At 27.0% G+C, this 24,498-nt stretch overlaps 1 protein-coding gene and 1 long non-coding RNA gene across 3 annotated transcripts; one reads left to right on the top strand and one right to left on the bottom strand.

The window, feature by feature from the left end:
* Nucleotides 1–4,106: 4,106 nt before the first annotated feature.
* Nucleotides 4,107–15,557, bottom strand: LOC115888005. Of its 2 annotated transcripts, XR_004051182.1 has the most exons (9): nt 12,369–12,552; nt 12,030–12,303; nt 11,732–11,964; nt 11,284–11,488; nt 10,797–10,934; nt 10,063–10,237; nt 7,803–7,982; nt 7,128–7,296; nt 4,107–6,499 (listed from the first exon to the last, which is right to left on the bottom strand). It is a non-coding gene; the product is annotated as an uncharacterized LOC115888005 (long non-coding RNA). The 2 variants fall into 2 exon arrangements; XR_004051183.1 differs by lacking the exons at nt 11,732–11,964; nt 12,030–12,303; nt 12,369–12,552 and adding an exon at nt 15,439–15,557.
* A 1,923-nt stretch (nt 15,558–17,480) lies between these two features.
* LOC115887959 lies at nt 17,481–23,725 on the top strand. The gene is made up of 11 exons (XM_030907530.1): nt 17,481–17,540; nt 17,600–17,734; nt 17,793–18,013; nt 18,127–18,272; nt 18,383–18,716; nt 18,772–18,874; nt 18,933–19,107; nt 21,091–21,277; nt 21,339–21,669; nt 21,732–21,938; nt 23,011–23,725. The coding sequence occupies exons 1-11, from the start codon at nt 17,538–17,540 to the stop codon at nt 23,650–23,652; spliced, it is 2,484 nt and encodes an 827-aa protein (XP_030763390.1). The 5' UTR covers nt 17,481–17,537; the 3' UTR covers nt 23,653–23,725.
* The last annotated feature ends 773 nt before the right edge of the window (nt 23,726–24,498 follow it).

Raw genomic sequence — 24,498 nt, 5'->3', positions numbered from 1 at the left:
GAAGAGGACTGTGATAAATGTATTATCCCAGCCCTCTTAGTTACTAAGCTACGGAATCATTTTTAAAAAAAAAGCAATTAAATTTTTGTAAATATTTAAAAAGTTATAAGCAAAAGCGAATTTTTATAAAAAATTCTTTCAGATGAAATTATGTTTTTCAGTTATCAACGGAAGGTGTATTTTATATATTTTATGTATAGGTTGTCAATCAAAATAAGGTAATTGCACACAATTTACCTCTATAAAAAAGTGCTTCGTTTGTCCATTAGAGATCATCAGAATTTAAAAATATGAACATATTTTTTTAAGATAAAAACATTTACACTGAATTATATTTTTACATTTACAATAAGTTTTTATATCTGAATACAAGTGACGGTTAAAAGCATTTATCAAAATCATCCTGTTGCTCAAAAACTATGAAGGTTATAACATGTGATTTAAAAAAAAGTAAAAAAACTACGTCATAGGCGTTTGGGGAATGACAATCGATGATAATTTTGGCGAGGTTAAACTCTAGACGTCATTTAGTAAAATTTTACATAAAACTTCAATATCAACACTAATTATAGAAAGAATAAAAAAGGATAGATCCCGTTCTAGACACACAAATCTATTTCCAAAAAATATTTTTTTTCCTGTAATTTTAAACAACGCCATTTAAAAATCGTTTTTATTCAATATAAAAATAAATTACAACCAGCTTGAGTTCGCAAAAATTGTCATCGTCATTCCCCAGCCGTTCATGACGCCGTTTTTCTACACCGTAGGGTATTTTATAAAAAATTAGTAGCCACTGCGAAAACCGCTACTTCCTATCTCCGTTCATAAGGGAGAAACACTATAAAACATGAGACACCCATGTTAAACGGTTTCGTCATTTCCATATTTAGTTGCAATTAAGGGCTTTCTCGCTTATTAGTAAAGAATACTAAATGTCGAACTCGTTACTTAAATGAACCCATTATTTTTTTCTTGAAAGCAAAGATACAGTACACAAAATTGTCATGGCCCTCTTAGTTTCCATGATACAATGCGTTGCAGTTTTACACACACTTCATATTATATCAGTAGTCTGAAAAAAAAAATAAAAACAGATTCATATACTTAGAATATATTAGGTGGAACCAGAGACATACGAATAGGTTTTTTCTTAATATTTTCATCACACACCCTGTACACTTGTCAAAAAAATTAACTTCGTCCTTCACAAGCTTTGAAAATATATCTAACAGTATATTTTAGTTAAAAGATGCAGAATTAATAATTTTAAAATAATACCAATAAAAATTTATTAGGACCATGCCAAAACAATGCTGCTTTTATCTTTTAATTGGCGAAACCAAATTTGATCTATTTAATTTTTAAATGAAAAGTTTAAACAATAAAGAACTAAAAATACAAATACTAAGAACCATGACATAGGATATAACAAAATTTGTATTAAACTGTTTTACCTCTAATTAAAAACTGTGACTTATGGTGGCTTGTGAGAAGATATATTAATTTCCTGAAAAATATACGGGCTGTCCCATTAATACAAACTAAACATTGGTCGATATTTAAAAAAAAAACATATAAATTATTTAAAGAAATTAAAAAAAGAAGTTCCATAGCAATATGTTTTAAAACTTATTGATAAGTTGTCAGACTACTTAAATAGGAGATGTATCTGAAACTGTAACATTTTCAAAATCACCCTGTATCATAGAAACTAAAAGGGAACCGTGGCAACTTTATTTTTCATAAAAATCAAGTTTATAAAAATTGCAATGTCATATCCTTACTATGAGCGAGATGGACAGTCTGTATAACATTATTGATTGATAAACTTTTCCTAGCAAGTGCCAATACTTTCAATTAAAGCACACAAAGTGGAAATGATAAAATGACGGAAAATACCCATTCATGAGGAAGTGACAAATACCATTCACATGAGTGTACCAAACATTGCGTTATAATTTAGAGCATAGCCGTTAGTTTTTCCTTGATCACAATTTAAATAAACATTTAAACAATGGAAGTTTGTTGTTCATTTTCCATTTAAACTAATATAAAATTAAAAATTGCATAAATTAATTAATCGCTCATCACATGAATTAAAATTATACAAAAAAAACTGAAGTGAATAGTTGATAAATAAATAAAAAACATATTAAATAACAAGATAAACTTCTAGTTAAGTGAAATTTTAAATGGCTTTAATATGTGCTCTAATATTACCCGCATATTTTGTAATAAAAAGATTGAAGTGATAATCTCAAAGAGAACACCTAGTTTATTTAACACTGAGCCACCCTGTAGTAATTTAAACGATTTTTTCTTTTAATTGAAATTTGAAAGCAATACTTAGAAAGCAATAAACAAATATATTAATTATTCTACAAATTTTAACTTTTAAGGTGTTTGAATGAGTAAGAATCGATTAGGCAACCAGTTATACTAAAATTTAAAGAAAAATTGAGATAACTATTTTCAGATGATTTTTCTACGTAAAATGAGCTTTATATAACTAATTTACACAATTTTCTACTGGAGTACAGTGGTGGATTAATCATTACACAATTACAGATCTTAATCCCATCACTGACTGAAATATTTAAAGATTCCAAAACTACAGTTTACAGCCTTAAAATTAGTTCAGATAATTGATAAGTGCTAATTAAATAAATTATTCCAGAAAAAGCTTGCCAGATGCATACAAAACAACAGTATCAGCTCATAAGAATGTTATTTAATGTAATCTACTAATTTGAAGTAGTAATTACTTAAGCATAATTTTTTTAATATATTCTACTTTCAAATATCTGGATATATTTAATTTCTAAATATTAACAATGCCACAATTTTGTTATTTATAAAATACATTATTATAAAATTAAGGGTGTTTTATTTATATAGCAGAGAAAGACATTATATTATATTAAGTTACCAACGTATAAAGTAATTTAGTATAATTTGTTTTGATCTTGTTATATAAAATACTAGTTGAAGCCTGGCGCATCCGCCACGACATCAGGAAACAAAATACTTTTTATTTTCTTTTTTTAATTAAATGAAAAACAAAAAATCCGGCGACGACAGTTTTTAAAGAGCCAATTAGCTATCTTTTAGTAAAAAAAGCAACTTTCTAGAGCAAGTCGTTACTTCAGTAGAGTCGACACAGATAAACATTAGCATTTTATATATGTAGATTTTCAATTAAAAAATAATACGACTTTATAAATTTGTGAAAGCTTTAAAAATGTACAGGAAAAATCTAAAATAACAATAGAATTAAAATTTGAATAACATTTCATTTAAATACTATCAATATAAAGCAAAAATATATTAAAAACCCCCTGTGTATATCTACGCACTATGAACTGGCTTTAAAATATGGTCTACTGTAACCCGTATATTTTATAAAAAAAATTCAGTGAAAATCTCAAACTGAAGACCTAACATGATTATTTTTGTAACATTGGGCCACTCTGTGGTAATATAAATTATTCTTTTTTAACTACTAAAAAAAAAGATTCTTAGTTAGCTGATTAATTATTTGACACGACAAAAAAATATTTGAAATGAAAAAAGAAATGACTGTAAATGTAGTGCTCGGAACCTCTAAAACGCTTACAAAATATAGATGTATACAAAACATTTTTATAACAAAAATACAGCCAATAGATCACAATAATATATAGAAAACAGATAATAACATTTGTACAGAAATAGTACAATATTATCGAATAAAAATGGCGTCGGCGATGGCTATGAAATGAAGATCGCTGTCATTTTATATATAAAATTATATGGGAAATGTAATTGATGTTCATTTCCAAGCCACTTTTTTTTCGATCATACGGTATATTGTTTTATTAGGAGTAAAAATGATACTTTTTGCGGCGAGACTGTACGTTCGACAGTACAGGCGAGACACTAAAAGTCATTTTTACTCCGAATAGAACATGTTCTTTTTTCAAACGTCACAAATAATGTTTTAAACAATTTCAAACGTCGCAAAAAATATAAAAATATTTAAAAGTAATATGTTGTAAGTAATTATATATCATAGAAACTAATAATTTTTAATAATAATAACACTACTTAATAATAATAAATAACTAACAGTTTAATAATAATTTTTGCACTTTTGTGTTTAAGCGTAATAATTACTTTTTTATATGTCAATCTTTGTTGTCATCATGTCGCAAAAATTAATAGTTTTGTCCGGTTTTGTGACGTTTGAAAATAATATAAAAAGATATTGTATTGAAATACTTTAATGATATCTCTTTGATAATAATAGGGATCTTCAAATTTATTTTGCTTAATAAATGTTATAAAGTAATATTTATTTTCAACAAAAAATATTTAGAAATATTTCCTATTACAGATAGCAAAGGTAAGCTATAGATCACTATTATTAACAAAATATTAAAAACAGTATTTATAAAATTCTAATACACGAAATAACATACAAAATTGGTATTAAAATATATTTTTTGTGACATTTAAGTGGAATGAAATATATGTCAAAAGATTTCAAATGTTGAAGGACCAACTGAAAAAAGATATGCCACATATAAAACTAGAATTATCATTTTTGTGTAACAATGTGTTTTATCTTAAAATTATATATTTAACAAATATGTATATACAAATGTTAATTTTTATATTATCGCTTATTATATTTCAATTGATCCTACAATATATATATTATATACCCTAGCAGACCATTTTCATATGTAAAATTCATAAATTTTAGAAGATAAAGTTTGTTTCATATTTTATAAAAAAATTATATAGCAATTAAAAAGATAAGATGTAATTAATTATCTTAAACGCAAGTGTAACGGTTTTATTAACACATAGCAAACAGCAGTTTGTATTTTTCAGAGACAGATGGGTCATAGAGGTCTAATAGATATGTTAAATAAATATGACAGGATAGAGACATTTTAAATACCTACTAAAATTGAGAGAAAAAATTACTTCTGGAAATATATTTTTTTTAAGTAATAAAAACATTACCACAACATTACATAAGAATCGATTAGGCAACCAGTAATACTAAAGGTTAAAATTCATGTATTTATTTTCAATTGAACTCTTCTAAAATAATTAATTTAAGCAATTTTGATGGATTATAGTGGTATATTAATTAGTACATACATTAAAAAAACATTGCATTAAAAAAAATACAATTTTAGTATAAATATACTTGAATCGCACAGTATATCTACCAAAAATAATTTTAAAATGTGTGCTCACAATATATTTGTTAAAAAAATTGAAATGAAAATATTAAAAAGAAAAATATTTTATAAGGAATGTATTTTTTATGAAAATGTTAATAAAAAAAGGCTTTTGCTCTTGTAAAGACGTTCTGAGGACATACTGTATATAAAGAGAATTCTGCACATGAAAAAGAAAACAATGCATGAAGTGCATTGCTCTCTGTGTTAAAGAAACAAACTTTATCACTAAAATTTAAGTACAAAATAGATATAAACATAAATGTTTTAAAATCATATAAATTAATTAAAAACATCTGTTAGGGTGCCAAAAATAATTCTCAAAAGCAAAAAAAAATATATGAACACAAGTATCCAAAATTGATTTAATAAAAAAATTATTTCAAAAAAATAAACACTGATAAATAATTTCTACCGGCTTGATATTGGTATTCAATAATCACATTTAATTTTTATGAAAAAATATTAAATTGACCATTAGCTATTAAATTATCATCCGGTTGAAGATATAGTTAGTTAAATTCTATAAAATTTAGTTTTGCGTTAATACAATAAATGAAATATTAAAAAACATAAACTTTAAAACCAAAATAATACTTGTGTTCATAGGACTATAGTGACGCAGCTGCGCAAGTATAAAAATTATAATTTTGATAATCTGGAATAAACTTAGAGAAGCTTCGAAAAATATAAATAATACAAGATAAAAATAAATTGGAAATGAGCCTATAAAGATTGTTTTTTAATTCTTTTAAAAAATACCTTTGACGAAATCCAGAATACAATATAGTTTTATCTAATAACAATTTAATGATTGAACTAATGGAAGTAAATATAAGATAAAAGATTATTGCATTGATTTGAATGATTTAAAATTAATCAAACATCCCTCAAACTAGAGGCAACACAAAGCATAAATATAAAGACAATATCAACAGAGATAATGGCCCTATTCATAAAGTGAAGTGTATTGCTCTTAACTAGTGTTTTATATTGCAAAAGCTTAAGAAAAAAAGGGTTCTATCCAGATTATCAAAATTTTACAAAAAATTAACATTAAAATGACGCCTGATATAATTATATATAGTAAGAGGATAAAAACCAGTAAACAAATTTATTGAAACAATAACACTATTAATGAAGCTAACGAACCTTGGTGAGGCATTGGGGAGTATTGAGTCTGCTTTATGTTGAGTGAAAGAGGAAAGTGAGGAGTAGGAGCAACTGTTGGATATCCATTGTTAAGAAAATGCAGATATCTAAAAAATAAAAATAAAATAATATTAAAAAAAGGAATAAAACGATCTATGTAAAAATTAAAATAAATATATTTTTATTAATGCAATAACTATGTTTTTTAAATTAATAATTTTTATATACCCTAAGAAAAAAAAACAGCATTATAGTGGCTTTTGAAATAACAATTGATGACAATTATTATTTCTGCCAGGTAGACAACAATATATCATTTATAAAAAATTGGTATAAAGATTTATAAAAAATTAAAGAATAAAATGTTAAAAAAAAGTTTTCTAAATTAAGGTTTTCACCTTTGATAATAATCGGTATGTTTGAAACCTTTTTCCTTTTTTCAATTAAATATTATTTTTATTTATTAAAAAGCTTTTTTATATCAATTTTTAATAAATGACATATAAGAATGTGAGTTAATATATATATATATATATATATATATATATATATATATATATATATATATATATATATATATATATATATATATATATATATATATATATATATATATATATGATAAGAATAGACGTTGACCTCAGAGACCTGTGCAGCTTGAATATTATGAAAACTTATCATAATTTTCAAGCTTGTCGATGAAATTTAGTAAGAAAAAAGAGATAAATAACTTACCATTCTCAAAGGACTTCGACCACACTAACAACTATTAAGTACAGTCCTTAATGGTCTTTCTGAGTCTTTTCCTGCAAGTTTCATTCCATTTAAAGCTTTTGGCTGTCCACCATAATATTTGCAGATAGTACGGCTGTGGATTTTTAACAGCAATTGTCCCAGCGTATACCTAAAATTCCAAAAAAATATTAAGTAAATTTTTACTATACCAATTTTTGAAGATTTTTGAAAACAAGATTAATAAAAAACAAAACAAAAAAGATTAATCAAAATTATATTTATTAAAATATATATTTATGGCGTTTATTCTAGTGGGAACTTTAATATATCGTCAAGGTGTGCGTAACGAGTTTTGTAATTTCAAATCAGTTTTGAGTAGCGAATGTTGACAATTTGGCGAAGGATTTTTTTAAATAGTTAATTGTGTGTTGTAATCAGTATAAATTGTGAGAAAATAAATCCGTTAAGTATTTTATCGTGAGTTTAAATTAGCGGACCCACGGAATCCGTAACAATATGCAACCAGTAATACAGTATCAGCATTTTATTTTGTCCTGCTTATTTTTAATAGTCGTTGGCTGTTCTAATATTGGAGCAAATGCGCTCGAATATTAGGAAATTTTAAAAATTTTCAAGCTGTCCAATGAAATTTTATAAGATAGATAAATAACTTACCATTGATGAAGAACTGGATCCCCTCTAACAGCTATTAAGTAACAGCAGTTCAAAATGGTTTTCCTCGATTTCTTCTGCACAAGTTTCATTTCATTTAAATCTCTTTTATGGCCACCATAAATTATTAGTTGCAGCTAGTAGAACTTTTTTGTTTCTAATAGCAATTGTCCTTTCGTATACCTAAATAAAAAATATATATTAAGGAATTTTTTATTATAGCAATTTTTGAAGCTATCAGAAAACAGACAATAACAAAAATTATCTTAATATTTGGAACTATCTAAAATAATTTATTAATTAATTAATTTGAATAAGTTATAAAGAGTTACATAAAATTAAAAGAAAGACTTTTATTGATAACTTCAGAAATAATATAAAAATTCTAAATTTCCTTGATATGAAAGTAATATATTATTATAACGAGTTATTAATGACCAAAAAATTAAATATCTAATTTACTAGATATATATAAAAAAAATATTTAGCAATAACTAGTAAATTATTAAATTTATTTTTGTGGTAACTTTAATAATTAGAAAAAAAAGGCTATGCAACCAGTAATACACGCATTGTTCAATTATCTTTTTTATTTTTTGAGCTATAACATTCATTAAAAAATAAATTATAGGGTTTCCTGTCAAGTTTTAATACATTTTATTGTTATTATGTATGTTATGTTATTACTCTGTAAAATTAAAAAATAGATAAAAATAATATACAAAAAAAATCATTAAAACTTGAGTTAAAACCCTCTAATTTCTTTTTTTTTTCAATGAAAATTCTAACTTCCAAAATAAAAAAAATTAAAATATATATTATACATATTATATATAATATATATTATACAGGGTGTTTCAAAACAAATGCGAAAAACTTCAGGGGGTAATTCCTTGTTCAAAATAAAGGGTAGTTTGCTTTATAAACGTTGGGTCAAAAGTCAACCATTAGGGAGATACCGCGCTACAAAGATGGCGGAAAAATAATGTTTTTATTTTTTATCTTGAAAACGAAAAGAGATAGACTAATGAAATTTTATGGAAGCATTACTGTTGTGAAAACACACTTTCAGGTAATTTTTTTACTTTTTTAAAATGAGTGGAAGGGGTTGAAATAAACTACCCCTATCATTCTTGTTAACGAAATTTAAAGAAAAATCTTATCAAACACTTGCAAAAAAAATAATTTGGATAGTTTAGTTTGTTTAGAAACTTTTTTATCTCTTGTATTTTTTTGATAAAACTCACCGATTTGAAATTAAAAAATAAAATGTAAAGCATTACATATCAGGACAAAAAACATTTTCTGATAAAGAATCTAGTGGGCTGATGTAATTTTTTTAGGAAAAAATCTAGTCGGCCGCTGATACTTTTTAGGATGTTCCTAATATTATTTTATTTGACATTACTCTACTGCAATACGTTATTATCTAGATGATTATTATTATCGTTATTATCACTAGATTCTCAATCTAAAAATGTTTTTTGTCCTGACATGTAATGATCTACATTTTATTTTTTAATTTCCAATCGGTGAGTTTTATCAAAAAATACAAGAGGTAAAAAAGTTTCTAAACAAACTAAACTATCCAAATTAAAGCATTTGCATGTGTTTGATAAGATTTTTCTTTAAATTTCGTTAACAAGAATGATAGGGGTAGTTTATTTCGACCCCTTCCACTCATTTTAAAAAAAAATAAAAAATTACTTGAAAGTGTGTTTTCATAACAGTAATGCTTCCATAAAATTTCATTAGTCTATCTCTTTTCGTTTTCAAGATAAAAAATAAAAACATTATTTTTCCGCCATCTTTGTACCGCGATATCTCCCTAATGGTTGACTTTTGACCCAACGTTTATCGAGCAAACTACCCTTTATTTTGAACAAGGAATCACCCCCTAAAGTTTTTCGCATTTGTTTTGAAACACCCTGTATAATTTATATTATATATAAATTATATAAAATTATATATATATATATATAAGTATATATATAAGTATATATATATATATATATATATATATATATATATATATATATATATATATATATATATATATATACAGAATTTTCAAGCTTATCAATGCCAATTCATAAAAATATATAGAGGGTATTTCACGTAACTAGCTCATTAAAAGTGTTTTAAGATGAAATTTAGTCTAAATTAAACTAGTTATAGACTTAGAAAAATATATACCGTGAAAAACTTTTAATGAACCAGTTGTATGAATATCCCTGTATATAAAATGATCAAAATAACTTACCATTATTAAATGGCAACAGATGTCGAGCCTAACCCTGGTTCTATTAACTTTACATCCTGAAACGACTGACATTTTTCTGTATCCAATCAAAAATTTTTCTTCAAAGCTGCAACTTGTTCGTTGAGTTGTGACTGCAGCTGTCAAAATGTCCATTACCATCAATTTGTTCAGCTCACTAAAAGTACAAAAAAAAATTAAGCAATTTTTTAATGAATCGATTTTTAAAAACAAAAAAAAAATTGTTAATATTTAGAACTTGTTTAGAACTATGTAAAATCATAAATATACGGCTATTATACCAATTTAAATAAGTCACAAACAATAAAGACCTTAAATAGACTCTAATAAAAAATAATTATAATTTTTATATTAATAGTTGCGGTTTTACCGATCGAAAAAAATATAAATAAGGTATCTGCTGTACTAAAAATATCAAAATAACAAAAATCAACTTATATTTACCATACCGTAATTGTATTGTGCTTATGTTAGTGGAAACTTTAATAATTATTAAAACCAGATTTAAAAAATGCATTTTTTTTCAAGATCGCTGATATGCAACCAGTAATACCGTGTCTGTATTTCATTTTGTCATGTCTTTTAATAATCCTTTTTATTATTGTTTTAGTTATAAAAAAAACAGAAAAAAAATAGAGCATGTTAATATTGGACCAAAAGACCAGTTTTATAAGATTTTTAAATTTTATAAGAATAAGTTGAGAGGCATAACTTACCATTATTAAAAGGCAACAGGTGTTGAAGTCAATCCAGTAAATGGCATTTTTCTGTGTCCATTAAAGATTTTCCATTAACTGGAACTTGGACTGGAAACAGCTGTCAAAACGTCCATTAATACCAATTTGTATTGCTGACTAAAAATAATACAAAAAATAAATAAGTAAATTTTTATAGTCATTTTCTTCACACATTTTGGAATAAAATAAATATTTTTTTTTTTTAATATGTTAGGTAAATATTAAAAAATAAACGCAATAGTAACTCTTTAAAATATTGTCAAATATTCATAGATTTTACAAAAGAAAACATACTAAATAAAATTAAAACTGTCTGATACAAATTTGTAAATAACTACAAAGATTGAAAAAATATATATATATATTAATATATTTTCAATCTCAAAATTATTTTATTTTGAATTTGAAGCCTACAATTTTGTAGTTAAATACAAAAATTGTAGCCTAAAAAAAAAAATAACTTTACCATTTTCATAGCGCAATGGTAATGAAGGCCAATCAATCTGAGTTCTATTGATTGTATCTTGAAATTGTCATTTGTGTGTAAGATTTTCAGTATCATTCCATTCAAAAAATTCCTCTGGCATTCATCAAACTTATGTACGGTTCTAACTCATTTGCAAATTTGTAACAGCAACTGTTAACGCCCAGTACATCACTCGAACAGATATCTAAAAATAAAAAAATATTAATAAGTATATTAATTTGTATCAATGTAGAAAATTAAAATAAATAAGAAAACATTGTAATATACAAAATTAAGTTGATTTGAATAAAAAAATTCTCCTAATAAATTTAAAATTAAATATTGCACCTATAGTTATTGAAATATAGACATTATGTGTAAAATATGTCATAACTTCCAAGCTTTCCAAAACTTTAATAGGAAAGAAAATAATGTGAAAAAAACTTACCATTTTTGAGAGATATGTGCGTTGTTGAAGTCAATTTAATGTCCTGTATCTAATGTAGAATAAATTGGTCATTTGTGAGCCTTTTCCCAGTTATTAAAATGTCAAAACTTCTTTGGTGCTTCTAATAATTCATCCAAGTTGTTATAACAGCTGCCATTCTACATTTCCACCAATAGATATGCTTGCATAATACATAAATAAATGAAACTTGATGTTCAAGATATCAATAACATCTATAAAAAAATAAAAGTTGTGATAAGTAGGTATTTATTTTTTGTACCTAGATGAAAAAAATTACCTTAATACAGTTGCTCCAAATTTCATTCAAAAAACTTCCGTTACAGCGAACAAAATCCTCCTCCTTTCCTCAAACATTTCCATCTCCTTTCCTTCTATTTCAAAGCAATCCTCTTCCATCTTCTCTGTCCTCTTCTATTTTCCCAGTCTCACCAATTCTTATTCAACTACTTATATAACTAACTTATACAAATTTCAGGCGTCTTACAAACATTTTTCAAAAAGGAGGAAAAGGGATATAATGCTACAACAAAGGACTACGCTAGCGCACCTACCTAAAAAAAGAAAAACACTTTTTTTAGTCAAAGAATATGATAAATATAAAGTTATGTAAATTTACCTGATGGCATCTAGAAGATGGCCCTAATCCTGCTGTTGTCCCCCAAAAAAATTCATTCCAAAGCAGTTTAGTACTAAAAAGATTTATGCAGGAACAAACTGAATTTAATTTTAGTAACAAAAATAAATTACTAATACTTTAATTCTCATTATAATGTAAAATTACATTATTTACTAATTTACGTTTAATTAAAAACCACTATTAAAAATATTAAATATTATCAATTTTAATATAAGACGAAACATAGTTATTTCCAAATATAATTGAAAAACAATAATATGCTACCTAATTTTCTCTCTTATTTTTTTATTGCCCATTTATTATTGCTAAAAAAACTTGATATTAAAGCCTATAATAGAGTAAGAAAAAAAGTAAAATGAATGTAAAAATTGCAAATTAAAAATGAGTACTTAATGCAACATTTTGTAAAATGTAGGAACCTAAAGTTACTGCTTTGGAACCACGACGCGAACCGACTTTTGAAGTTCTCCAAGCCATACTGTATCACCTGTAAGAGAAAAAAATATATTAGAATATTTCTAACAAATACATATGCTAGAAGAAACAAAAAACAAGCTCTAGACAAAAACCATGTAAAAATATAAAAAACTCACCATCACATCTTGCTTAAGTTCATTTTCAGTCCCACCATAATAATTATATTATCGGCGAAAAAACAGTGGCGTCTCACTGCTATGGGGCACATCGAATGCCCCCAACTCCATGGACTTCGGTCGATCCTGTAGAGTTGACAATAAACACGTTTTCCAGGTATTCGACGGTGCCTGGAACAATCCGAAATTTTTGGGACTGATCATATGCAGCATGTAGATAGAATTTCTGACTTCTTCATTTTTGTTTTTTAAAATCGCGCTGCGAAACCGGGTTGTCCTAAAAAATGAAAAAAAATTAGTTATATAAGTAACTACAAGTTAAATTAGAATTTAAACTTATATCTACTATAAGTTTTAAAAAGTTGCTCTAATTACTATACAAGTTATTCTACTTTAAATTGTAGTAACAAAAAAACTAAAATATACAACACTTAATATAAAAAAGAATTTTGATTGCTACATGGTGCGATAAAAAAGTTATTTGGTAGAGAGTACAGTAAAAGTTTACAGTTTAATGTAATATAAAATAATTAGTCTTACTTTTAACAGGTTTGAGTTAGGCCTGGTTATGCTCGCCTCCTCCCGACATTTTCTGCCTTCAAAATTCGACGCGGGGCAGACCAAGAGAAAAAACAAAAAAATGTTTTCACGATCCGCCTGCGAGTGTGTGCTGGTTGCCTTCCTTATGCAGATTCGACCCATTGGTCGACGATTAAGCCTCACCAGTCAGTTCCCATCCCAATTAAGCCGCCTCGTCTGGGGTCACCCTCGTCACCCGTCGGACGGACATCCACCGGGACCCCTACAGGCGGACCCCCCCTCATCATCTTCAATGTGTCCGATATCCCGCCCCCTGCCCCTTCGAGGGTCACGGAATACGTGCACGAAGAAATCTCGGAGCTTGGGTGCCAGGTTGTATCCGGCCGAAGCCTCTAGCATTAGAACACCTAGCTCGTAAATCAGAGGGTGGTGACTTTGGGTACCTCTGCATGCTACACAGGTCATCGATGCCCGAACATCAGGGTTAGGGGGTGACCCAAGAAGTCTCCTCTCTTGGGGAAGGCCGCGCCGCGCTCTGGAGTCATCTTAAGCCGGGGATCCAAACCGACAAAAACACTGTTAACCAACTGCATCAGCTAACGAAATTCACTAATGTTGAATTAGGAAATTTTATTAACCAACACAGAGAGCTAGCAATGCTCGTGTGAGTGGGGAAGGACTGTGTGGTGTTGTAGTATTAATATAACGCGCCTAAAAAAAGAAAAAATATTGGAATACCTATAAAAATATTATCGAACATCTATAAAAATATTACGACAATATATAAATAGGTATATTTATTTTAAATGAAAAAAGAGATGCTCCATTTATACCTCAGCAATATTTTATAAGATTTCTCTTGATTATTATACCAAAAATGTCAAAAATATAAAGCTGTTAGGTATATGACAGAAAAAAGGGATATAAATTTGATGAATATGGTCAAAATTCAAAGAATTTTTCCATAATGTAACACATAAAAAAATAAAATTACACAAGGAGTTGAGAATTGTAACATATTATTTAGAGCTAAAAGTTAAACCTACAGTGTTTCAAATAAATAAAAATATTAGTTATATTTTTTTAACAATGAGACATCCTATATATTTTATTACATTTTTAGTTTCTACTATGAAGACACAAAAAACATTCGATCAAAATTTACCTTAAAATCATACTGACTGTTTTCGAAATATTTTAATTTTTATAAAAATTCAATAACAATTGATTTATTTCTTCAATGCAAATTTACAACTAATACTGAATTAGCAAAAATCATTTGTCAACATTAATACTATTTTTTAACATGTAATATTACATAACGCGCTTTAAAAGAGAAATATATTTTAAAATACCAATATCAGAAATCATTACAAAAATGCTGAAACATAAACACTATGTAGGATTCTTAAATAAAAAAAAAATACGTAATAAAATTCCTAATGAACCTCCCTATTTAAAACAATACAAATAACATACACATTCAAAATATTAAAATGCGCATATTATATTTTTAAAAAATAAAGAAAACTCCAAATATGCCCTATAAAAAGAAATTTAAAATAAAAATAGCAATTTAGAAAAAATCAAGACATCGAATTCCAACAGGCGGCCATTTTATTTAAACATTCCTTGACCGAAAAAATTAAACAAAAAATCAAAGATACATTACGCAATTTACCAAAAATGCGTAGTACTCTATTTTACCCTTATGTAACACGCAGTATAGAAAGTACCGAAAATACATAGTTTTACATACTTATTTATTAATCTACGTATATTATTTAAACAATATTCTTAAAAATTAATAACTTAATGGGGAACATTGAGAAAAAGGCAGCCATGATGGATATTGTGAAATCCAAAAATTTTAAAATAAAATATCTCAAAAAATACATAAAATTACGGGTACTCACTTTTTCAGGAGGCTAAGCAGGGCACTAGTAACAGATTACGCATAAATTGTGTACACTAAACGCACTTTTTCGTCAGAAAATTAAAAAAAATCGGTGCAACCGACGGGAGGACGTGCGGATCCTTCAATTGCAAACGACCAAAGGAGGACCGGCGTTGCCAGATTGAAGCCATTCGTAAAATTTAAGCTGCTCATAAAATTAATTTATTTATTACTAATAATAGCTATTTATGTAACTAGTACCTAAAATGATGTTTTTTAGGACGAATCATTACTGTTTGCGGACGAGGCGTTAGCCGAGTCCGAAATAGTAGATGAGTCCTAAAAAACATAATTTAGGTACGTGTTACATACACTATTTTTTGTCATACGCTTTTTACAGTTTTTTAGAACGCATATTTGCAAATTTTCCATATTTGAAATTATAATGTTTGAAAAAGTTGGCTTATAAATTCATATCTTAGTAACGAGTTTGTTTATTTCATCGCATTTTGACATGTCATTCGAAATTTGTCACAAAATCACACAAATTCATCAACAATTTTAAAATGTTCCAAAATCCCGAACATATTGCTAATAAGGCCAAAGAAATCGTGTTGGATTTACTTCCTGTGAAGTCTCGTGCCATTTACCAGAAAGAATATGATGTTTTTAATGAATGGAAAGACAAAAATGGCGTATTCGTTGTAAATGAAGATGTATTGCTAAATTATTTCCACGAAAAAGTAAGTACCTAGGTACTTACTTTAAACAAATAACTTAGCTTTTGATATTGTTAGTATTTAATAATTTAATATAAAATATATGTATAATTTTATGTGATTTTGTGACAAATTTCGAATGACAAAATAAAACAACCAAATAACGAATTTAGACATTTTAGTCCATAAAGGTTGCCATGACGACCTTTACGGCCTAGGCCGAAAAAGAAACATTTTACGGACTGAAATGAGTCCGTAAAATAGCTGTTTTTGGGAGCGTATGACAAAAAATTGTTTATAGGAAAATTCTTGTAAATTAAGCTTAATTTTGTTCTCAAAAGTTATTATTTACTCAATACGTTCCACTGAAATCGTTTTTTTACGTAAGGTAAAATATTTATTGTCATAAATAAGAAACAAATAAGTAATTATAAACATAAACACACAAAAATCATGAAATAAACATAAAATGAAGCTGTTTAAATACATTTTTAATGCTATAAATACATCGAAACCAAGAATAAAGACTATAATGTTAGTACGTAATTACAAGAAGAAATAAAAGAAATTTCTACAAAACAACATTACTGGTACTTGTTCTATTAAAAATATATAGAAATGGCCCTTACTATAGTATCAGTGATCAATTTAAACTCATACAATTTCACAAAAATCACATAGAAAAAAAGATTCTCGACATTTTTTAACAATCTGGCAACATAGAACGAGAATAAAATTCAAAACCTCCACGCGACCGAAACTGACCAATCACGATCGAGTATTTTTTGCTCTTGGATGCCTTGATTTTAACTTTTTTTTAATAAACACGGATGGTTTTTATTAAAATTTCAGCAGAATATGCTTCTTTAATGAATTCAATGATTTGTCTTTATTTGTATTTATTCCCTCCAGTATAAAATATCATACAAAACTTATTATTTTATTATTAAGTGTTTTTATTCAATAAATATTCCTTAGTTTAATAATAATCTAATTCTATATAGTTAAATAGTAAGATATATGAGATAAATTATTATATAAATAAATAACTTCAAAAGTCTTTAACTTGACTCAACGTACCGGATGTATCTGTTCAACTTTTAGCGCCACAATTTTCAAATTTAATTAAAAACACTTTAATTCAAAATGTTCTCACTTTTTCCACACTGGCGCCACCGGAATTCTTCTTCTTTTTCGTTTTTAATTTAACGGCCCGAGCTGCCAGGGCTATTCGGCAATTTTTTTCGAATTTTAGGTCGTAAAAGAACAGCGACCACAGAATAAAAGTTATGTTCTTCTTCTTTTTATACTTATTAGACAAAGACAACAACAAAAATAAACGAGTACAGCAACACAGCAATTTTAATTAAATAAATAATTTTAAAGCTTTTAACAAGAAATGGTAAACTAATAATTTTAATGTTTTAAAGTATACGTAAAATGTAAATCACTTTATTTTAGGATTTGCAAGTTGGCATATCGAACGCAGACTTTGTAACTAATTTAAAGGAGATTATTCACAATGTCGATGACTTTGATACCCAAAAAGATTTAATTAATAATGTATTGCCAGCAGTCGAAGATCGTTTTAAACAAGTAAACTTCTTTAAATTCAATAGATGTAGAAAAAGTTTACAATCTTTTTGCTTTACAGATCTACAATGATAATTTCTCATTATCAGAAACTACAGAAGATCCAATAATTAATGTATTGGTGAGGGATAATTTAGAAGTAGCTTTTAATCTAACTGAAATGTACCAGGAAGTATTAAATTTAATTTGCCAGAAAGACAAAGTATATTTGGAAAACATTGAATTGGTTTTAAAACACTTATTAAATAGTATTATATATTTTCTCAAACATTGGGATTCCATGTACGTAAAGTATTACATACTTATTAATTCTTGTCTTTATAGAAAGATTATTATTAAATCTTGTATACAAGTTTCATTCATTATTGGACTAAAACGATTTATATATTTTTTAGATCTGATGAATACAAAAATGTTTTTACTGAGGAATTATTTAAGTTAGTGGAAGTTTTAAAACACTTGTATGAAATTCTTTTAAATATATTAGAATTTTCTGTTACAGTAGAAGAAAATGATGCAAGTATTAGTATTTTAACAAAGAGTAAGTTTTTATCTCTTCAGACTTCAAACAAACCAACTGATAAAAAAACTTCTACTTTATATAAGTCTTATTTATCATAATTGAATAATAATAGTAAAAAAATGTTTTAGCATTAATACAAATTAGTGAAATATCTCAAGAGATTTTTGAAGTCGATGTTAAATCAGCTATTTACAGTTGGAAAACTTTTGGAGCATTAACAGCAAAATATTCTGAAATATTAGGAAACGTGTTGGATGTTCGAATTCCGGTAAACTCTCTCAATATATTAGTTTGCAAAACACTCAATATATCTCTAGCAAACAAGGACGAGGAAAGCATGAAAGGTCATATAAAAATAGTCATTTTTCTAACGAAAATCCTCATCAAACTATCGGATATCTTCTATCAGCAATTAGAACAATTTTCATTGGAACTGCTTGTATTTTATGTAAAGATTTCATCGTAAGTTTTTTTAACATTTCGGGGATATTCAGTCTATTTGAATAAATCATTTTAGTTTTTCCCAGGAGCCTAAGTTAAGAAACATTCTTGACTTGGAAGTGTTTCCAAATTTGGATATTTTCTTACAACACCTGTTAATGGGAGACTCAAATTTTAAGGTAAAGTAGATTTCTTACAAAATAAAAGAGTAAAATACTAAAGGCAGTCAAATTGCAGGATCACATTAAACATATATCTACTTATAGACAGAGCATAAGCACATTCAAGGAACATTCCTTAGGAATATTATTTTTATCCAATAGAATCATACAGATTCTGAATAATATTTCTGAAGAATTTTATGGAATTGATATGGCAATCATTGAAACAGTGTTTGATGTATTACATACATGTAAGTATGGGAACTATACAGGGTTGTTCTCCACATACGACGCGGACTATTGTAGCTAAACTATTAGATTTTTGCATATTGTATGTTTTGGGTTCGTTGAAGGACTATTAGAGCTACAATTTAAAAATATTTTTACAAGATACAGAGTGTCCCAAATAAAAAAAAATATCAAAGTTGTATTTTTTGAAATGGAACACCCTGTATATTATTACATTTTTAGTTTCTACAATTAAAATAAAGGTAAATTTGATTAAGGTTTACCGCATTTTAATCTTACCGTTTTTGAAATATTTAAGTTTTTGTCAAAATACAGTAATAATTATGATGCTTTATTTCTCTAGGCGTATTTAAGTTTTTAAAACCAAATATTGTACTGAAGTATTTCAATTTACTAAATTTTGTGTTGCAATAATAAAAATTATACTACCTTATACAGGTGTCTAAAATTTATTTTAAATAATAACTAGTTTTAAACGGCAATAACTTCTTTAATTCAAATGGAACACCCTGTATATTTTATGAGAATCAGATGCACAATTTAATTGTCTATCAAATTATATTATATCATTTTTTACCTATGTCTTCAGGTTTTCGTAGAAAATACATTTTCTTATAATTTAGACCTCAATTATCAATATACCCATGGAATATTGACATTTTAGATTATTTTTAAAGATGTAACAAATTTTTAAAGGATGATACAATACTAATATTGTCGATATAGTTCGTTTATGTCATTAAAAAATAGAAAAAATGTTTAAATATTTGTAAAAAGGACCAATTAATATGATTCCAGTATTCAAACTACATTAATGGACTGCTTGCATTAATTAATAATAATTGATTGCTCCAAATATTAAAAACTGAATTATGTATGTGTCTTAGACAGTGTGGTAAAAAAACTAACACCTTAAAAATGATATTTTATTTTTTGACAAATGCTTATTTATTATAACAACAGAGACGTTCATTTTCATAACTTATTATTATATTGATTTCTGATTCAAATCCACATTTATTTAGAATAATTTATTAACGAACACAATTAAGTATGTAATTAATTAGTATTTGGGCGGAAATACTGGTGGTATATTTAATTAATGGTATACTCTTTTATAAAGATTTACTTTTCTTTTTGCATAAAGATGAGCTAGTAGTATTATCGTTTTACTAAAAACGATAATATTACTAGTCTATACATTTTGTACATTTGTTGTTTTAAAAACAATCTAAAATGTCAATATTCCATGGGTACGTTGATAAATGAGGTCTAAATTATAAGAAAATGCATTTTCTACGAAAAATTGAAGGGATAGGTAAAAAGTGGTATAATACAATTTGATACACAATTAAATTGTGCATCTGATTCTCATAAAATATACAGGATGTTCCATTTAAATTAAACAAGTTATTGCCGTTTAAAGCTAGTAATTATTTAAAATAATTTTTTAGACACTCTGTATAAGGTAGTATAATTTTTATTATTGCAACACAATAACTGATCAATAAATAAACTTCAGTAAATATTTAGTATTAAAAACTTTGATAGCCTCGGAGAAATGAAGCCTTAAAATTTATACTGCAATTTAACAAAATTGAAAATATTTCAAAAACGGTAAGGTTTAAGTGTAATAAACCTTAATCAAATTTACCTTTATTTTAATCTTAGAAACTAAAAATGCAATAACATACAGGGTGTTCCATTTAAAAAAATACAACTTTGATATTTTATATTTATTTGGGATACTCTGTATCTTGTAAAAATATTTTTAAATTGTAGCTCTAATAGTCATTCAACGAACCCAAAACTTACAATTTGTAAAAATCTAATCGTTTAGCTACAATACTCCGTGTCGTATGTGGTGAACAACCCTGTATAAACAACTATAATAAACATTAAAAAAATAAACGCATCAAGGACATAAAAACATCAACAACCAGGGCTTAACAGTTTTGTAATATTTATTTATTCGGTTTTTGTAGGCTCTAGGGAATTAATTCTTATCGACAATAATCAAAAATTGTATGAAGATTTAATACTAAACATATCAGCAGCTATATTACTGAGAGACAAAGACTGTTCTTCATTAGATATTCTCTTAAAAAACCTTCTTCATCCGAATGTTATGCTTAATTTCCTAGCTTTGGAAATCTACACAGTGGTTATAAGGTAATAATACGAGGTTTATCCAAAACACAAAATTTTAAAATAAAAAATAAACAATTTTCAGCAATATTTCACCAGAGGAACGTATGCTACTATTAGTAAATTATTTGTACAGTGTAAACGATTTGCTCTGTGGATACTTTACTCACCAACCTGGTATAACTAACCTAAGACATTTGTTTAAACGAATGCTTAGAAGTTTACCTAATGAATTCAAAGATCAAGTAGTAAAACTATTTAGTCCAGTGCAGTACTTTCAAATTTGGAGATTCATACATTTTGATCATTTGTCAGCTCAACAAGTCAAATGTTTAATAGACCCTTTAATGGAAAATACAACACAGTGTATACATCGTCTTTATATTGAGTGTAACGAAGAAGTACCTCTGAATATTGTAAGAATTTACTTAAATTAAGGAGATTTTATTTAATAATTAATTGTTATTTATTTTTTAAGGCTGAAAGTTTAGATTTACTTTCATCAATAGATCTTCCTTGTAATGATGAACGAATGGGTAGTATTATTAAGTTTGTTATCTCCTTTTGGGACATAAATTTCACGTCTTCCAACGTTTTGGATAACAACATTTTAAGATATTTTGTATGCAAAATTTCAGGAATCACACTGTATTGCATCAAAAACCAAATTGTAAATATTCAAGCAGTAAGTTTTCTTGTATTTTATAAACAGGAATGTCCTAGTGTTAAAAAATATCTCCATATCATATTATTTCCTATTATTTGAACCTTATAACATTTTAAAAATATCTATAATTCTGATATGGATATGTTTTCAAATATTGGATGACCCTGTATAGCATGGTAAACACTGTAAAGATAGGACGTTGCCACTAATTGTGTTCTAAACTCTGTAATTATAACCTTTGAATAAGAAGACTAAGGAAGGAGCATATCAAAAATCTTAGGTCCACCGCGATGAGCCTCAAATATGGCCGACTTAAATTCCGGTTTATCAGTGACGTTCTAATTTTATTTAAAAAATGTATAATTATGATGTAGGGTAGACGTGGGGTAGACTCGCTAATTTTTTATTTTATTTTACGTTGTGAATAAATGTTGGTAGTTATCAAAATTGTTATAAAAATATAAAATTCTAATAAAAATAGATAAGTTATAATAATTATTTATAACCACAAACATCCGATACGCTACTGAAGCAGGTAAGTCAAATTGTCGTATCTAAATTCTTTGACATCTAATCTTTGACAAGTACCTAGTAAATAAAAGCAAAAATGCAAGAAAAAATATATAATCAGTTAATTTAAGTGAATTTCATAAATGATCGGTTTACTAAACGTATGTATATTATATAGTCACTTACTAGCGAAAAGTTGTTCCATTATTTACTCGATTTTTGCCGAGATCTACCGCACGCTGCACAACCAACTATTTTAGAGTCTTTTTCGATAAATCGCGATAGTCTCACCGTTAATTTAAGTTCTGCCACAATTTCCATCTAGATTTACTAGCTTTATACAATTATCAGTAATAGAATAAATAATAAATAACATAAAATAAGCTTCGTAAAGACTGACAAATCCACAAAATTTCAAATCAAATTCAGATGCGACAAATGAATCGTCAAACAGAACTGTCAAGGATCCCCACCCTAGAGTCCTTTTTCCGCCCACCATCCATAAATCCATGGATAGCATTATGCTCCTTCCTTAGTCTTCTTATTCAAAGAATTATAACACTACTATTTTTATTTTTAGATATTTTCAAAGTTAACTTTACTCTCGTGTAAAACTGGATACTGGGCAACAGTTTTAAGACTAATAGACATACTTTTGAAGGGTCTTAACTCAAATGATAGTAACAAACAAATTTTGAAAGAAATATCAAACACCATAACTACTGTATTGCAGACTAACAGCAATTCAGAAACAAAGCAATACTACATTGAAATGCTTCAAGATTTAAATAAGTCTAATAATGAGGTACTAAATACATTGCTGGATAGCTTACAACCTGATATAGCACACAAGTTATATCAGTCTTTAGAAAATACAGCTTCCAGTAATATAGATGTTAATAATATACAAAAGGATTTCACACATAAATGTCTCAAGTGGAATGAAACGTGTGAAAATGTTGAAAACTATCCTGTTCCCAAAAAACCCAAACTTGAACAACTACCTAAATTAATAAATAATAACCAAAGAAAATCACAAGTCGAATCAATGTGTGTAGATAGATATATTGAAGAAGATGAGTCTTCAGTATCTGAAGTTATTGACAAGTTAAAAAGTGAAGTGAAATGTTTGTTAAAAGTATCCAAGACTGATAAACTAACTCCAAAAAATGCATCGGACTTGAGAATTATCATGAGTCAGATTTCTTCGGTGATGAGATAAAATTGCGTTAAGTTTTTCTTATTTGTTATATAGTATTTGTAAGTTTTAATAAAATGATTTTTGTAACTTTTGAGAAATTTGGTTTCTTTTAATACCTAACAAATAAATTGTACAGAGTGTCCCTTTTTTTGTATGTTTTATGGAGGTTCTCCTTTATGAGTAGAGACACTTTTTTTATGAAACTAAAGATAGTACATAGTGTGTACAGGGTGGATCAAATTAGACGCTTTTAAATGGAAACACCCTTTTCTATAGGAGATGACGAAAACTAATATCAGTGTCTGGACCTCAAGTTTCATCAAAAACATGATGGTGTAAACCGCACATCAATATCTGTTACCGTTTCGGAGTTACGGGGTGTTTTTCAAAAATGTGCATTTTTAACAAATTGCTGACAAACTTTTTTGCTATGGAAAATTTTGTATTTCTATGAAAACATTTCCGAAGCACCTTTTTACATAGAATTTAATGGTTTAAGTATAATTTTTTAAAAATTAATAATTTAAGAGTTATCAACAGAAAAATTGATTTTTGTTTGGGACACCCTCTATATTTTTAATTAATTGAAAATAATTTAAAATTGCCTTTCCAAAAATATAGCACACTTGATATTTGGTTATAATCCCCTTCGAAATACCGAATTTTTAAAAGTTCGCCACTTTTAACTAGTAGCACAGAATATCTAGCTACGCAACAGAAGCCTCGTTACATGTAAAAAATCGTAGGTCTCAAAAGGAGACAGACTTTTAAAGCCTGTCTCCAAATCAGATATTTTGATGCGGTAGTTTCACTACTACATAACAGAGGGCGATAAATTTAAAAGAAAACAGTTTTCTACAAAAGAAA

The sequence above is a fragment of the Sitophilus oryzae genome, unplaced genomic scaffold (genome assembly GCF_002938485.1).
Source record: "Sitophilus oryzae breed Bouriz unplaced genomic scaffold, Soryzae_2.0 scaffold_682_pilon_pilon, whole genome shotgun sequence".
NCBI lineage: Eukaryota > Metazoa > Arthropoda > Insecta > Coleoptera > Curculionidae > Sitophilus > Sitophilus oryzae.
The sequence above is the reverse complement of the archived record's forward strand: the minus strand, read 5'-3'. Positions and strand labels throughout refer to the sequence as shown.

What these genes read in the sequence shown, in the direction of transcription:
- LOC115887959 (XM_030907530.1), top strand. An exon ending in TCGAAGATCGTTTTAAACAA is followed by an intron (nt 17,735 to 17,792) that starts GTAAACTTCTTT and finishes TTTGCTTTACAG; the next exon opens with ATCTACAATGATAATTTCTC. An exon ending in CTCAAACATTGGGATTCCAT is followed by an intron (nt 18,014 to 18,126) that starts GTACGTAAAGTA and finishes TATATTTTTTAG; the next exon opens with ATCTGATGAATACAAAAATG.